Below are 15,672 nucleotides of genomic sequence, written 5' to 3' on the forward strand. Positions count from 1 at the left end.
AACCAGAGCTTCTGGCCTCCTTCCCTCTTGTGTCCCAAGTCTCCGCAGGGGCCTGGCACCCAGGAGCCCACAGCAAACACCTCTCGGATGAAAGCCCCTCTTACCCCCACCCCACCTCACTGGTATTTGTCTTTCAAGACTCAACTTAGATGCCACCACACTGGGAAGTCTCTGACCCCACAGGCCTGCTCAGATGCCCCATGTGGGTCCCAGTGCCTCCACGTACAGCACCCGGCACCCCACCTCACGGTTGCCTTTGCCCACGTCCATCCCCCTTCAACATGGAAGCTTCTCAGGGGCAGGGACTGGACGTGACTCACCTGGGTCTCCGGCGTTGCCCAGCACAGGGCCTGGCACACAGGAAAACTAAGTAAATGTTTGTTGAATGAATCAAGGAATGGGTGTCCATGGAATGAGGTAACAGAGACAGACGTCGAGAGTCATAGTTTTATTGCCAAGTTTCACGGACGGGGCTCAAATCCGCCCGATCTCCTTCAGCTTGGCCACCAGGTCCTCCGTGGTCTCCACCTTGACGCCAGCCGTGCGCTGGGGCGGGTCCTCCACACTCACCACAGTGAGCTTGGAGGTCAGGTCCACGCCCAGGTCCCCGGCCTTGAGCACCTCAATCTTCTTCTTCTTGGCTTTCTACGTACAGGAAGCCACAGATCACAAAGCCACCGAGCCCCCTGCCCACCCTCCTGCAGCCCCCAGGGGTGCCACATCCGCTGAAGGACTCCCATTGGCTGGACCCTTCTGGACCTGCCCACTGGCCAGGACACATGTGACCTCTTACAGGGCCACACCTGGTGTAGACGACTCCTGTTGCCTGGGATGACCCGGGAAGCCCTCCTATTGCGGGAGTTCTCCTTCAGTCAACAGCCTCCACTGGCTCGAATGAACTGGCAAACTCATCCTCTGGCAGTAATAACTCATTGGACTTTTGGCCAAACTGATCCATCAAACTCACCCTACTGGCTGACATGACTCAATGAACCCATCTTATTGGATTAGATGACCCATTGAACGCTCCCTACTGGCTGAGATGACCCACTGAACCCTCACTATTGGCTGAGGTGACCACTGAAATCTCCCTATTGGCTGAGGTGACCACTGAACCCTCCCTATTGGCTGAGGTGACTCATTGAGCCCATCCTACCAGCCAAGATGACCCACTGAACTCTCCACGCTAAGGTGACCCAATAAACCCTTCTCATTTGGCTAGGATTCCAGAATGAACTGTTCCTATTGGTGTAATGACAAGGGGAACCCTCTTTATTGTCTGATCAAGCCTTTCATTGGCTGAGGTAAACAGCAAGCCCTCCCTGTTAGCCAAACAGCCCCATGCGCTCTCATTCTCGGCACAGATGGCCCCGTGGACCCTCTCTGTTAGCCCAGATGGCCAGTGACCCCTTCCTTTGGAGGACATGTCCCTTGGATCCTGTCTCCTCCCATCTGAACACCAGGGAGGCACAGGGCCTACAGCACTCACCCATCCCCAGGCCCCCGTGACCCATCTGCCAGCTGCTCACCATGATGTTTGGCAACGTGGCATATCGGGGCTCATTGAGCCGCAGGTCGGCGGTCACCACGGCAGGCATCTTCAGGCGCACGGTCTCCAGGCCTCCATCAACCTCCCGCTCCACCTTCACCTTGTCCCCTTCCAGCGTCAACTGGGAGGCAAAGGTGCCCTGGGGAGAGACAGCGTAGGGGGAGTGGGCAGATTAATTCAGGGCAGGCCCCGAGCAGTCCTCCATTGGCTACTCTGCGGAGTGCAGCAGAGGCAAGAATGAATGACAACAGAAGAGGAAGCATCCTGCAAGGTGATCTACAGACATCAAGTTCAAATACAGGGGGAGGGGCGGGTGGGGGCAGCAGGCATGGCTCAGTGGTTGAGCATCAACTCATGAACCGGAAGTCACCTGTTTGATTCCGGTCAGGGCACATGCCTGGGTTGCAGGCTCAATACCCAATAGGGAGCGTGCAGGAGGCAAACAATCACTGATTCTCTCTCACCATTAATGTTTCTATCTCTCCCTCTCCTTTCCTCTCTGAAATCAATCCTATATAATAAAACCCTAATATGCAAATCAACCGAACTGTGGAACAACCATCACTATGATGTGCACTGACCACCAGGGGCCAGACGCTCAACATGGGAAGCCGGGCTCATGGCTGGCGAGTGCAGCGGCGGTGGTGGGAGCCTCTCCTGCTTCCATTGCAGGTGGGCGGTAAGGAGTGAGGGGTCCCGGACTGCAAGAGCCCTGGACTGTGAGAGGGATGTCTGACTGCCGGCTTAGGCCCAATCCCCTGAGGGGTCCCAGGCTGCAAGAGGGCGCAGGCCGGGCTGAGGGACCCACTCCTCCAGTGCATGAATTTCATGCACCGGGCCTCCAGTATTGTAATAATTATGTACAGTGTCAGGTGGGTACTTGAAATATCAGGGGGGTCACTTTGTAAAGTATATGATTATCTAACCACTATGCTGTACACTTGAAACTAATACAAATAATACCAAATATAAACTGTAATTGAAAAGTAAAATAATGCCGAAACCGGTCTGGCTCAGTGGATAGAGCGTCGGCCTGCGGACTCAAGGGTCCCAGGTTTGATTACGGTCAAGGGCATGTACCTGGGTTGCAGGCACATCCCCAGTAGGGGGTGTGCAAGAGGCAGCTGATCGATGTTTCTCTCTCATCGATGTTTCTAACTCTATCCCTCTCTCTTCCTCTCTGTAAAAAATCAATAAAATATATTTTAAAAAAAGAAAAGTAAAATAAAAATATTGAAATGGAAAAGTTTTTTAAAAGAATCCAAAATAGTTCAATATTTTTTATATTGATTACATGTTGAAATGACATTTAAGATATAATGGGTTAAATACAATATCATTAAAATTAATTTTGCCAGCTTCTTTGCCCTTTTTTAATGTGGCTATGAAAAAACTTTAAATTGCGTCTGTGGCTTGCATTTCAATTGGACTGGCAGAGGCGGAGACTGGGGAATCCGGAGTTTGGAGGGGCATGAGTATCTCGTAGAGGTGGGCCAGGAAGGCCTCCAGAAGAGGTGATGTCTGAGAGGTCTCCACTGCAGGGGGAGTGAAAAGCCCTGGGATAATCTCAGGGGACCATGTTCCAGGCGGAGGGAACAGCACACGCGAAGGCCCTGAGGCGGGGACGAGCCGGTGCGGTTGAGGAGCAGACGAGGCCAGGTGTCCCGGCGGGGCACTCTCCTTCCTGCCCGCTGGGGCAGCTATCCTGCTTTTCGTCTGCCTCGCCCTGGAAGGGCAGGGACAGGTGACCTTGTTCTGAGCCCCCAGGCCTGGCCCGCAGCAGGCGCTCCCACTCCAGCCTCACCCACCTGTGGCCAGTCCAGAAACCCAGCAGTCATCTGCCCCGTCTGGTTACAGTCATCATCAATGGCCTGAGCGGGGAAAGAGAAGACCGTATGACAAGGGGGCTTCTCACGCGCTATCGGGGCCTGTGTCTGCAACGGGGGTCGGCAGTATCCCGTGGTCTCTGTCCCAGCGCCTCAGCTCCGCCGCTGTAGTGCCTGAGCAGCCATAGACAGCGCGTGTCTGTATAAACGAATGGATGTGCGGGCGTTCCAATACAACTTTATTTACCAAATTGTCGTCTCCATGGACCACAGTTTGCTGATCCCATCCCCTCAACTGGGCCCAGAGACAGGCAGTCACTCATCCAGGGGCACCCAGTATCCCCAAGGTCAAATCTTTGCCCCGCCTAAATATTCACAGAACCCTCCCGTGAGCCAGGCCCTGGGCGGGCCACACTGGGGAGCTGAGTGAATGGGATCTGGGCCAATGAGAACATTCTGTCCCTGACTCCAGTGATTGGCTCCGGGATGAACGCAAGACTCCAGCTGGACCAATGGGGAGTGAGCCCTGAGAGCTTCGCTGGAGCCCTTGGGAAAGAGGCTCTCGTTTCTGCTGGGGTCACTGGGTTGGCAGAGACGCAGAGAGTGAACCAAGACAGAGGAGCGGAGTCTGGAGCACAGGTGGACCCTGGATCACGCTGTGCCTGAAGCTCTCCTCACATGAGCTAATAAGGTCACTTTTTGGCTTAAGCCGGTCTGAGCTGTGATTCTGCCACCTACAGCAAAGAGCGACCTGGCCAGTTCATCCAGCAGGTCCCAGCAGGAGGCCCGGGCCCAGGGAGCTGTCCCGGACACGCAGGACAAGCAGGGCATTATAGTCTGAGCCCCACCAGCGGATGCAGGAAGCTTCAATAGGCCATGCCACCAGCACCTGTTACCAGGGGAGCTGGTGTGACACCTGAGCCCCCCCGCCCCACCACCCCACCCAGACCGTGCCTTTTTGGCCTCTTTTCTGGTTAGACCCCCTGCCTCAGTTTCCTAATTTGCACTCTGACTCCCTTGCTGTCATCTCTCTGTGTTTTCGGCTGCCTGGCTTGGGCAGGACACCCAGTGACCTAACTGGACCCATCGGTCTCCCCTCGCCCCAGGCTGAGCCGGCCCCTTGGAATGCTGGTCTCCCCCCGCGGGGACTCCAGCTCTACCTCTGAGCCTCCCGTGGGTCTCTGTGACCGTCTCACCTCACCTCACTGTCTCTGACCTTCTTCTCAGCCTCATGATCTCCCGTCCAGCTCCTGTCTGTCCCAGGCTCTTCCGAAGGCCCCCCTCGGCCCCTCCCCTAGGTGAGCCACCAGGTCTGTCCTGATGGGATGGGGTGGGGAGGCCGACCCCGAGGAAGGGTCTCCTGGGTGTCCTGGGATGCCGTGTGCTGGGGAAGGTTCTAGTTGAATTCTAGCCCCAGAGCACTGTTAGCCCAAACCCCTGGCCTACAGTCTCTCCCCTTCCAAGCCATTCCTCACGGGGTCTTTCTGCACCACAGCGGGGCCCTCCCTCTGTGCTCACAGAGCCCCCAAGGCTCCCGGTGCCCTCCGACGGCCTCAGGTCTCTGTTCAAGCCCAGGCCTCGGTCAGAACCCATGTGGATGCCCCACCCTCCAAGTCAACCGTGCACGGCCCCACCCTCCTCCCTCTTATCCTCTCTCCTCCCTCCTCCCTCCCATCCTCCCTACGGGCCCCGTCCTTCCAGCACGTCTGTCTCCGCTCTGTCCCATGGGCCATGGCCCAGGCCTCCAGGGTTCCAATCCTACCTCATAGGACCCTAAGGGGACCTTCTGAGGCCCACAGTGACCCTGCCCTTCCTGCTCAAACTCTGGAGCAGGGATAGCAAAGTCATAGGCTGCTCGGCCTGGGACCCATGAACCCAGGCCTGAGTCACCTGCCTCTCACCTCAGGCCTCCCCACTCCCAGGCAGGGAGGGCAACGGGGGATGGGGGAGGGCTGGCACACCCACCTGCTTGCCCAGCAGCACCAGGCCCACCTTCTCCTTCTCTGCCAGCTTGGCCAGGACCCGGGCCACCTGCAGGGGACCCATGCGTTCCGCCTCTGCAGCCGGCACCTCCACGTGGATGCCTCGGTCTGCGCCCATGGCCAGGGCAGTGCGGAGGGTCTCCTGGGAGGAGAAGGGGCTTGACTTGGCTTCTAGCACCAGGGGGACCCAGGAGTCTGATCCCCAGCCGCTCAGACCCAGGGGTCCAGGCCCCAGCCCCTCCTCCCTCAGACCCAGGGGTCCAGGCCCCCACCCCTCTTCCCTCAGAACCAGGAGTCCAGGCCCCCAGCCCCTCCGCCCTCAGACCCAGGCGTCCAGGCCCCCAGCCCCTCCTCCTTCAGACCCAGGAGTCCAGGCCCCCAGCGCCTCCTCCCTCAGACCCAGGGGTCCAGGCCCCCAGCCCCTCCTCCCTCAGACCCAGGGGTCCAGACCCCCAGCCCCCTCCTCCCTCAGACCCAGGAGTCCGGGCCGAGCACCCTCCCGGGCCCTGGCACCTGGCACTGGCTGGGCCCGCAGCTGACAGCAATGATCTCCTTCACCAGCTTCTTCTCCTTGAGCCGCACGGCCTCCTCCACGGCGATCTCGCAGAAGGGGTTCATGGAGTGCTTCACGCCATCGGTGACCACACCCGTCTTGTCAGGCTTCACTCGGATCTGTGCAGCCAGAGGGGAAGGGACAGGGTCAGGGGCCGGGGCCACAGCACCAACCCTCGCACAGGCTGGATGGGGACACAGGGGCCTGGAGAGGCGCAAGGCCTTGTCCGGGGCCCCAGGTCTCCAGGGACAGACAGGGTTAGAATTCGCAGGCGGGTGAAGGGTCGCCCTCTCACCCTCTCACTCAGATTCTCCCAGACACCGGGACAGCTGACTCGTCTCTGCTCCTTGGGCCTGAAAGACTGTTTCTCAGTCATAGCATCACCCACAGTGAGAAACACATTTGATGATACCCCCAAGGGTGTTGTAAGTACACACATGTGTTCACATGTAAATATAAATCCACTGCAATGTGAGGTTCAATGGACGATACTTACCTTTACTCTATACACTATACGTGACATTTTCTATTCTTTTTTTTTTATTGACTTTTAGCGAGAGAGGAAGGGAGGAGAGTGAGAGAAACATCGATGAGAGAGTGAAACATCAATCAGGTGCCTCCTGCACACCCGCTACCAGGGATCGAGCCCAAAACCCAGGCCTATGTCCTGACCAGGAATTGAACCAGCGACCTCTCAGTACACAGGATGGCGCCCAACCAACTGACCACAGTGGCCAGGGCTATTCTGTTTCTCTGAATGCCAGCCCTCGACAGGGATTCCATGATCAGCGCATGGTCACCATCTGGTTTGGAAAGCACCCGCTTCAAAGGCCGCGCTGCCACACAGGCAAAGGTGGGGGCGGGGCGGGGCAAACCTCTCCTCACGGGGCAGGTCCTCGCTGAGCCCAGCTGTGTGCCTGGCTCTGGGCTGCACGGGTCATCTGGTTTCTCTCTCTCTTTCTTTTTGTTAACCCCCCAGAGGGTATTTTTCCCATTAATTTTTTAGAGAGAGTGGAAGGGAGGGAGGGGGGGGGGAGAGAGAGAGAGAAACATTGATGTGAGAGAGACTCATCAATTAGTTGCCTCCTGCACACGCCCTGACTGGGGTTGGGGATCAAACCTGCCAACCCATGTACGTGCTCTTGACGGGGAATCAAACCCACGACCTGGGAATCGAACCCATGACCCTTCGATGCATGGGCCAGTGCTCTAACCACTGAGCAACACCGCCAGGGTGCCTCTGGGTTCTCCAGGGAGAAAATTGGGAAAGTGGCAAGCGCTGAAGTGGGGAGACCACTGGGCGGCTGTGAGCCATTGAAATAAGAGATGACGGTGGCTCAGTGGCCTTGACAGTGGAGAGGAGAGGAGGATGGGTCGGAAGGGTCCTTGCAGGCAGAGCTTGGTGGGGTGAGAAGGAAGAGTCCGGCAGGACACCCTTGGGGTTCTGGTGGGACATGAGCACAGCGGGGAGGACGCTGGCCTGGGCTCTAGGCTCACTGTGTTCACGAAGCGGGTCAGATGCCCAAGGGGCCCGGCTGGGGAGCCTGTGCCATGCAGCCCGGGACCTCCCCCTCTTCTCCCAGGCGGCTGCCCCAAAGGCCTGGCCCAAGCAGGTCCCTGCCCCGCTGGGGACACCGGGACTCTAACTGCTTCCCTACCCCGTCCTCACTGGGGCTGGTGGGTGTGGCGGCCCCGCCCGCTGGCACGGCAGAAGCAGAGATGCGGGATGAGGAGGAAAAAAAAAGAAAACGGACAACTATCATTTTCTATCACCATCCTCTCGTTTTTAAAAAGTCATTTTAGCCCTGGCTGGTTTGGCTCAGTGGATAGAGCGTCAGCCTGTGGACTCAAGGGTCCCAGGTTCGATTCCAGTCAAGGGCATGTACGTTGGTTGTGGGCACATCCCCTGTAGGGGGTGTGCAAGAGGCAGCTGATCGATGTTTCTCTCTCATCGATGTTTCTAACTCTCTATCCCTCTCCCTTCCTCTCTGAAATCAATTAAGAAAAAAAAAAAAAAGGAATGATCACTTAGGACCATTAAAGAAAAAAAAGGGCCTTAACTGGGTTGGCTCAGTGGATAGAGCGTCGGCCTGCGGATTCAAGGGTTCCAGGTTCGATTCCGATCAAGGGCATGTACCTTGGTTGCGGGCACATCCCCAGTAGGAGGTGTGCAGGGGGCAGCTGATTGATGTTTCTCTCTCATCGATGTTTCTAACTCTCTATCCCTCTCCCTTCCTCTCTGTAAAAAATCAATAAAATATATTTTTTTAAAAATTCAGACGGAAAAAAAAAAAAAAGAAGAAAAAATTCAGACGGAAGTGTGTGTGCTGAGGACAAAGAATTCCCTGGAGGCCCTGGAACGGGAGAGGGAGGTAAAATTAGGGGAGTAGCGATGGGCAAAGGGAAGTGTATATGGGGGAGAGAAAAAAAATGAGGGCGCATGGGGCGTCGTCTCACGTATCTCTAAAGCCCGGGAGGGAAGCGCAAGACGAAAGCAGAAGCTCCAAGCGGGTTTCCACCGAGTGACTGCCCACAGCCCCTCCTGAGCCCGGTTCAGGGCTTCTGTTGGGTTCTGTCCTCCAGACTCTTCCACCACGCGAGTCACTGGGCGTGAGCTGGGGCTTCAGGGGGCTCAGAGGGACCAGGACGCAGCAAGCAGGACAGCCCACGCCAGACGGGAGACGGCAGCCAGCAGGCTAGGACAGCAGCCAAGCGCCCAGGCAGCGGTCCGCGCTCTGAGGCCGCCAGCAGGACACCGTGTGGGGCAGACGAAGGCCCACAGCCCCTAAGAGGTGGCACGTGTGACCTGAGGGTCAGGGAGGTGCCCGCCATGCCGAGAGCAGGAGGCAACGCCATGTGCTTCCAGAACCGAGAGAAGGCGTGGCTGGTCGGGGTCAGGCCCAGAGATGGAAACGGGTTTGGGGCCCAAATTTCCTTTCTTTGGAGGGTCCTCCTTACGGGAACGGAGAGCTAATCATGGACACAGAAATGCTCAAGGCTCTCCTTGGACCTGAAAGCCCTAAAGGTTAAGCGTCATCAGCCTCATGGACATGTGTCCTTGGCCAGGAGTGGGTGTCAGTGGCTGCCAAATGCCTATTAATACCCCAGGGCCTAGACACACACACAGAGACACAGACATACACACACACACACACACACACACAGACACACAGACACAGAGACACACAGATACACACAGACACACACACAGACACAGACACACTCACAGAGACACAGACATACACACACACACACACACACACACAGACACACAGACACAGAGACACACAGATACACACAGACACACACACAGACACAGACACACTCACAGAGACACAGACACAGACACAGATACACTCACAGAGACACACACACAGACACAGACACACTCAGACACACACACACACAGACACAGACACACTCACAGAGACACAGACATACACACACAGACACACACACACAGACACACACACAGACACAGACACACTCAGACACACACACACAGACACACTCAGACACACACACACAGACACAGAGACAGACACACACACAGACACACACACAGACACACACACAGACACAGAGACAGACACAGACACACTCAGACACACACACAGACACACTCACAGAGACACAGACAGACACACACACACACACAGACACACACACAGACACAGACACAGAGACAAACACACTCACACACACAGACACACACACAGAGACACAGACACAGAGACAAACACACTCACACACACACAGACACACACACAGAGACACAGACACAGAGACAAACACACTCACACACACAGACACACACACAGACAGCCAGAGACACCGGCACATACACAGAGACACACACACACACACACAGAGACACACAGATACACACACACACAGAGACACAGATACACACATAGGGAGACACAGACACACAGACACACACACACACACGAGACAGACACACTCATAGACAGCCACAGACACACAGAGACACAGACCCACACATGGACAGCCGGAGACACGTTCACACAGAGCACAGAGACAAACACACAGCATAGAGACAGTGACACACACACACACACACACGGAGATAGACACACACAGCCAGAGACACAGACACAGAGACAGTGACACAGACACAGACACCCACATTCACACTGAGCAGAGCATTTGTTATGCTTTGAATAAATGACTAAATAAACTTCCATCGCTATTACTACCAATAATAACAATATCACTGAGTGCTAGCCCAATAATATTGTTATTATTGTTACTACCAATAATAACAATATCACTGAGGAGGTGAGATGGGGGCCTCCCTGGAGGAGGCAGTGCCAATTCACTAAGCCCTGATGTACAGCAGGTCGGAGTGAGGCAGGACAAGGCAGGGGCACGAGAAGCAGAGGTTGGAGGGTGAAGTGGAAGGTGCCCAGGCAGAAGGCACAGCAGGGACGAAGGCCCAAGGCAGGAGGCAGCCTGCTGTGTTGGGAAAGCACAAAGGGTGAGAGGCGGCCGGGGGATGTGGATGGCTGAACAGGGGACCAGGGCTGAACCTCGAGGGGCCTTGAACCCCAGGCTGAGGAGTGGGACTTTGTCCTGAGGGTGCTGGGCCACTGGAGGGGCGGGGGCAGCTCCAGGTGTAAGGAGACCCCTGAGGCTGGGGGGGTCTGGGCTGGAGGGGAGAGACAGGAGCTGGGAAGGAGGCTGGGGCAAGGGTCCAGGTGGGAGAAGGTGAGGCCTCAACTGCTGTGCCCATGAGGATGGAGAAGAGGGAATAGGATGGAGAAGAGGGAGATGGAGGGGGCAGGGGGTTGGGGCTGAGAGCTGATGGGCTGGGGAAGGGGTGAGGGAAGGAGGGGTGCCCGTCTCTGGCCCGGTGATTAGGTTGTTGCCAGTGTTGGAATCATGTATTTGTTCAGAAAGGGACATTGATAGACACATCCCTCTGAGACGGGATGCCATGGAGGGGGCCCCGGGACTGTGGGAGGGGCAGGCAGCACCCACACTTCAGGAAAGTTCAGGAGCGGATACCAGGACACTGCCCAGTTCCCCTCCCGGGGCACACACAGCGGAGGCACCCGTGCAGGGCCCCAGGCTGGGCGATGCCGGGACCCACAGCTGAGTTCAGCGTGAGCCTGCCCGGTGGGGAGACAGATACGGCTCCAGGCATCTCAGGCCAGGGACCAGGGCTGGGAGCTGGGTCAGAGGCCCAGCGGGGCGGGGGCCGGGGGGAGGCTGGGGGGCTACGATCAGTGGGAGGCCAGAGGGAACCAGCAGAGTCGAGTCTCAGAAATCTGAGAGGAGCAAGTCTCCAAACGCCTGGGGCCCACGCCTCTGCCAGAGCTGCCAGGAGGTCGGGCGGCTGTGAGTGGGATGGGAGGCGGGCAGCTGGAGCAGAGCTTGCCTATGTTTCAATACTGCCAGTCGCTGCCGAACGGGCAAGTAACGGAACCTTCATGGGCCTCAGTTTTCTCACCTGCCCAATGGGATTAATAAATCTAGAGCCGCCCTAGCTAGTTTGGGTCAGTGGATAGAGCATCGGCCTGCAGACTGAAGGGTCCGGGGTTTGATTCTGGTCCAGGGCACATGGCCGGGTTATGGGCTTGATCCCTAGTGGGGGGCGTGCAGGAGGCAGCCGATCAATGATTCTCTCTCATCATTGATGTTTCTATCTCTCTCTCCCTCTCCCTTCCTCTCTGAAATCAATAAAAATATATTTATAAATAAATAAATAGATAGATAGATAGATAGATAGATAGATAAATTTAGAGCAGTGAGCCCTAGCTGGTTTGGTTCAGTGGATAGAGCGTCAGCCTGCGGTCTAAAGGGTCCCTACCGGGTTCAATTCCAATTAGGGGCACATGCGCGGGTTGTGGGCTCGATCCCCAGTGTAGGGTGTGCAGAAGGCAACCAATCAATGATCCTTTCTCAATCATTGATGTTTCTATCTCTCTCTACCTCTCCCTTCATCTCTGAAATAAATAAAAATATTTTTAAAGTAAATAAATCTAGAGCAGCGATTTTCAATCGTTTTCATCTCACAGCACGCATAAGCGACTAAAATTCTGCACACCACAAAATATATGATGCTTTTTGCCGATCTGACAAAAAAATTTGGTATAATTTGGACTCATTCACGTTGGATAGCTGTTGATGTGTTGGCTGTTGTCATTTTTTTTTTTTTTTACAGTCTAAGGGGTATGGGGTCAGTGCCCCTGACTAAATAGTCAGGTATTGCACTTTTTAAAAGTTCTGGCGGCACAGCAGCGAGCCCAGGCACCATGGTTGAAAACCGCTGGCCTAGAGGATGCTGAAAGGACTACATGGGTTCATCTCAGCCAAGGACTTAGAACGCTGCCTGGTGAACAGGTAAATGTCCCCCAAAGGTGAGCTGTTATAATCACTGACGTTTTCACACCGGGGTCTGGCTCCTCCCCAACACACACCGCAACCTGGCAGGGGCCCCCGTTTCACCCGCCCGAGGCCTCCAGCACGCCAGATCCTGTGCGGGGCGATGCTGGGGACACAGAGGCAGGCTCCGGGTCTGCTGGGGGTAGGGGGGCAGCCAGCGGGACACAGTCACCACCTTGTCTGGTTTAGGACAAGTTCTGAAAGGCAGTGGCCTGGGGCAGTGTGTCTGATTCGCCTCTGTCCACACCAGCTTCTCTCTGGGGACGAGCCAGGCGCTCAGAGAGGTCCCCAAACCGCCTCATGGAGGATGTGAGCCATCCCACCAACTTATCAGACTGGCTTCCGACTCCAAGGAGCACTTCTCCCTCCTTTCCAGCTATGGAGGTGGAACAGATCTGGGTTCCCTCGGCACCTGGTCTGAGCTCCATGGCAGCACGATTCCTGCTCTGTGATACTGTACTCCGTGGGGTTTGCAATGCCGCCTGGCGGGGGAAAGCATGGCTTGTGTGCAGAGCACTGGCTGGGGTGTGGAGCAGACGGGCCTGGGTGGGAATCTCGGCTCCGCCCCTTCCCGGCTCAGTGACCGCTCTGTGCCTCAGTTTCTCCGTGTGTCAAACAGGGAACAGGACTCCACCAGCGGGTCAGAAATAGAGGCGGTAACTCGCCCTGCACGCAATTATTAAGGCAGTGAGTTCAGAAGCGGAGAAAAGGAAACGGGGTCACAGCCCCGGAGGGTCGATCGGCTGTCAGAACCTCAGTCTCTGGATCTTTGCCCTCAGGTGTGACTTTGACGTTTGGGGGGGGGGGGGAGGAGAGGGCAGAGATCAGAGGTTACGAGAAGACCCCCCCATACAAGGTGCGCTCGTGACCCCGGAAGCACACGGCCGCGGGGCACGGGGAGGTGGGAGAGGGGGGCCCGGTCACCTTCACGGCGAAGTCGATGACCCTCTTGACAGCCACCAGCGCGCGCAGCTCCGCCATCTTCCAGCCGCGGCCACCTGCGGGGTCAGGCCGCACCCTCGGGCCCTAGGCCCTGAGGCCCCGCCTCCTCGTCCTGCTCTGCGCCTGCGCCGGGGCCGCCAGCCAGTCAACTCTGCGGTGCCCGCCTCCGCCCCAACAAGGGACCAATCGGAAGGCCGGAGTGAGGGAGGTGTGTCAAACGGCTGAGGACCAATGGGAAGCGGATTCCAGAGAGAGAGGCGGAACCCGGAGGGTAAGGGACACCGGCTCGGAGAAGGGGGCGTGGCCGGGAACTAGGGGAAAGGTCGGTCCCGGGGGAGGGAGCGGAGGAGGGAAGGCGCCAGTCGTTCCAAGCTTTCCGCAGCGTCCTCCGATCTACCCCTGCCCCAGTTCCCTGGGTCTTCCTCGCCTCGCAAAGTCGCAGCGCCAGTGTCCCCACGCCCACCCCGAGCCGATGCCCCCACCCCCCATGAATCCTCCCGTGTTTGCTCTACATCCTCCCCATGTGCCCCGGGTCCCCGTTGCCCTCCACATCCATGTCCTTTTGTTTTTTGTTTTGTTTTGTTTTGTTTTGTTTTGTTTTGTTTTGTTTTGTTAATCCTCACCCGAGAGAGGCAGGGGGAGAGACAGAGAAGAGAGAAACATCGATGCGAGAGAGACACCTCGCTTGGTTGCCTCCCGCACGCACCCTGCCCTGGGCTGGAGATCTAGCCCGCAACCGAGGTACGTGCCCTTGACCGGAATCGAACCTGGGACCCATCAATCCGCGCAGGCCGCCGCTCTATCCACTGAGCCACACCAGCGACGGCCGCATCCGTGTCCTTTGTCCGCTCCGTGTTCGTGTCTCCATGCCGTGTCCCCCAGGTCCTATAGGTTCCACATTCCCTCTAGGTTCATGTCCTTATGCCCTCCCTGAACCTCTATGGAGCCCCGTGTCCTGTCACGTTCCCACGTGCGTGCGTGTCGCCCGTGCCCGAGTCCTCACTTCCCCAAGAAAGGCAGGCGGAGCCAGCGGCGGACGCTAAGCTGTTCCTTTATTCTGCCCCAGGCCGCCTGCGGTCACAAGCACACGGGGAACCCGCCGATGGCCTCTGTGCTCTGCAGGATCATGTCCGCCAGCAGAAAGCAGAAGCCTGGCGGGAGGGAGGGGAGCGCGCGTGGAGGGGGGTGGGGTGGGTCCAGGGGCGGATGGCGGGAGGGGCCTGGGGTTTGGGGCTCCTAGGGCATCTCTGTGGGGGTCTATGAAAGCCGGGAGTGGAGTCTGTTGGGGAGTTCCCGGGACGTGAGAGTGGGATTTCCTGGAAGGACGGCTGGGGAGTCTGGTGCGGGGAGGAGGGTTCCCCCGGATATTCTCCTCCATCCCCTTCCCGCTGCCCAAGTTACCCGCGAGAATATAGAACGGTACCGCCAGCCACCCCGAAAAATAGGACCAGGAGAAGAAGACGTCGTTTTTCCACGCGTTCTTCAAGGTGTAGCCTGTCAGAGCGATCAGCAGCAGGAGGCCTGGCCCCGCCCACCCGCCAGATAAGCGTGGACTAGGGGGGGGGGGGACGGGAGGAGGGGGGCTGCACCCAGGCCCCACCCAGATCGCGCCCACCGCCCTGGCCACGCCCCCCCTGGGCCTCTCCGCTCCAGAAGACCTCGCCCACCTCCTCCGGGCCCCGCCCCTGACCCCGCCCTCTCTGGCTGTGTTCCCTCCTGGGGGTCGCCAGCCCCTCTCCTTGGCTCCCTCTCCAAGGCTCTGAGTCGATGCTGCCTCACCGCAGAGGAAGAAGACCGCGCTCGTGGTCCGGCCCCGCGGGTTGCCCTCCTGATACAGGATCCGCAGCGCCATCACCAAGCCCACGAGGCTGAAGGCGGCCCCCAGCACCATGCACGCCCCGGTCACCGCCAGCGTGGCTGGGGAGAGCCGCCGCCTCAGCCCCGCGCGGCGGCCCCCTGGCCACCGCCCGCCCCCCACCCACTGGCACAGGGCTGGCAGCGGAGTCGGGGGTTTGGATGGGGACTTGGAAGTTGCCACGAGGGGAAGTTGTCATGTTGGTGGTGGCCTCGGTCACGTAGGGGCAGCTAGATCTGAGGCTGGAGCGGAGGGGGTGGGATGGGGCCCCCCCAGGGGGTGCCCAGGTGTTGAGTCAGGGGAGGGGCCAGCTGTGGTCGGTGCTGGGGCTGTCTGTGTAGTGGGGGCTGAGGGGCTGACAACATCTGGGCGGCCTGGGCCTCACACTGGCAGGGCATGTTAGAGCAGGCGCCCTGGGTACAATCCTGCCACAGGCCGCTGTGTCCCGTGGGGAAGCGGATCCAGTAGTTGGTGGCCGTGGAGAGCACTGTGGAGATGTTGGCCAAGAGGCCCAGCAGGGTGCCCCCGCACTGAAGGCTCCGCTTCACCCCCAT

At 57.8% G+C, this 15,672-nt stretch overlaps 2 protein-coding genes across 2 annotated transcripts; both read right to left on the bottom strand.

Moving 5' to 3' along the window:
* Positions 1–433: 433 nt before the first annotated feature.
* ETFB (electron transfer flavoprotein subunit beta) lies at positions 434–13,376 on the bottom strand. Its single transcript, XM_079800631.1, has 6 exons — positions 13,246–13,376; positions 5,871–6,029; positions 5,341–5,499; positions 3,358–3,420; positions 1,530–1,688; positions 434–645 (listed from the first exon to the last, which is right to left on the bottom strand). The coding sequence occupies exons 1-6, from the start codon at positions 13,300–13,302 to the stop codon at positions 475–477; spliced, it is 768 nt and encodes a 255-aa protein (XP_079656757.1). The 5' UTR covers positions 13,303–13,376; the 3' UTR covers positions 434–474.
* A 964-nt stretch (positions 13,377–14,340) lies between these two features.
* On the bottom strand, positions 14,341–15,672 carry CLDND2 (claudin domain containing 2; the record flags this gene model as incomplete). Its single annotated transcript, XM_079800645.1, has 4 exons — positions 14,341–14,414; positions 14,665–14,784; positions 15,043–15,180; positions 15,504–15,672. The coding sequence occupies 4 exons, from the start codon at positions 15,670–15,672 to the stop codon at positions 14,341–14,343; spliced, it is 501 nt and encodes a 166-aa protein (XP_079656771.1).

Source organism: Cnephaeus nilssonii (genome assembly GCF_951640355.1).
Source record: "Cnephaeus nilssonii genome assembly, chromosome: 20".
Taxonomy (NCBI): Eukaryota; Metazoa; Chordata; class Mammalia; order Chiroptera; family Vespertilionidae; genus Cnephaeus; species Cnephaeus nilssonii.

Bases quoted from the DNA above. Each gene is read 5' to 3' on its own strand.
- ETFB (XM_079800631.1), bottom strand. From the start codon at position 13,302: ATGGCGGAGCTGCGCGCGCTGGTGGCTGTCAAGAGGGTCATCGACTTC. The intron at 6,030-13,245 runs GTGACCGGGCCC...CTGGCTGCACAG, and splicing joins TCATCGACTTCGCCGTGAAG to ATCCGAGTGAAGCCTGACAA. The intron at 5,500-5,870 runs GTGCCAGGGCCC...TTCTCCTCCCAG, and splicing joins GCGGGCCCAGCCAGTGCCAG to GAGACCCTCCGCACTGCCCT.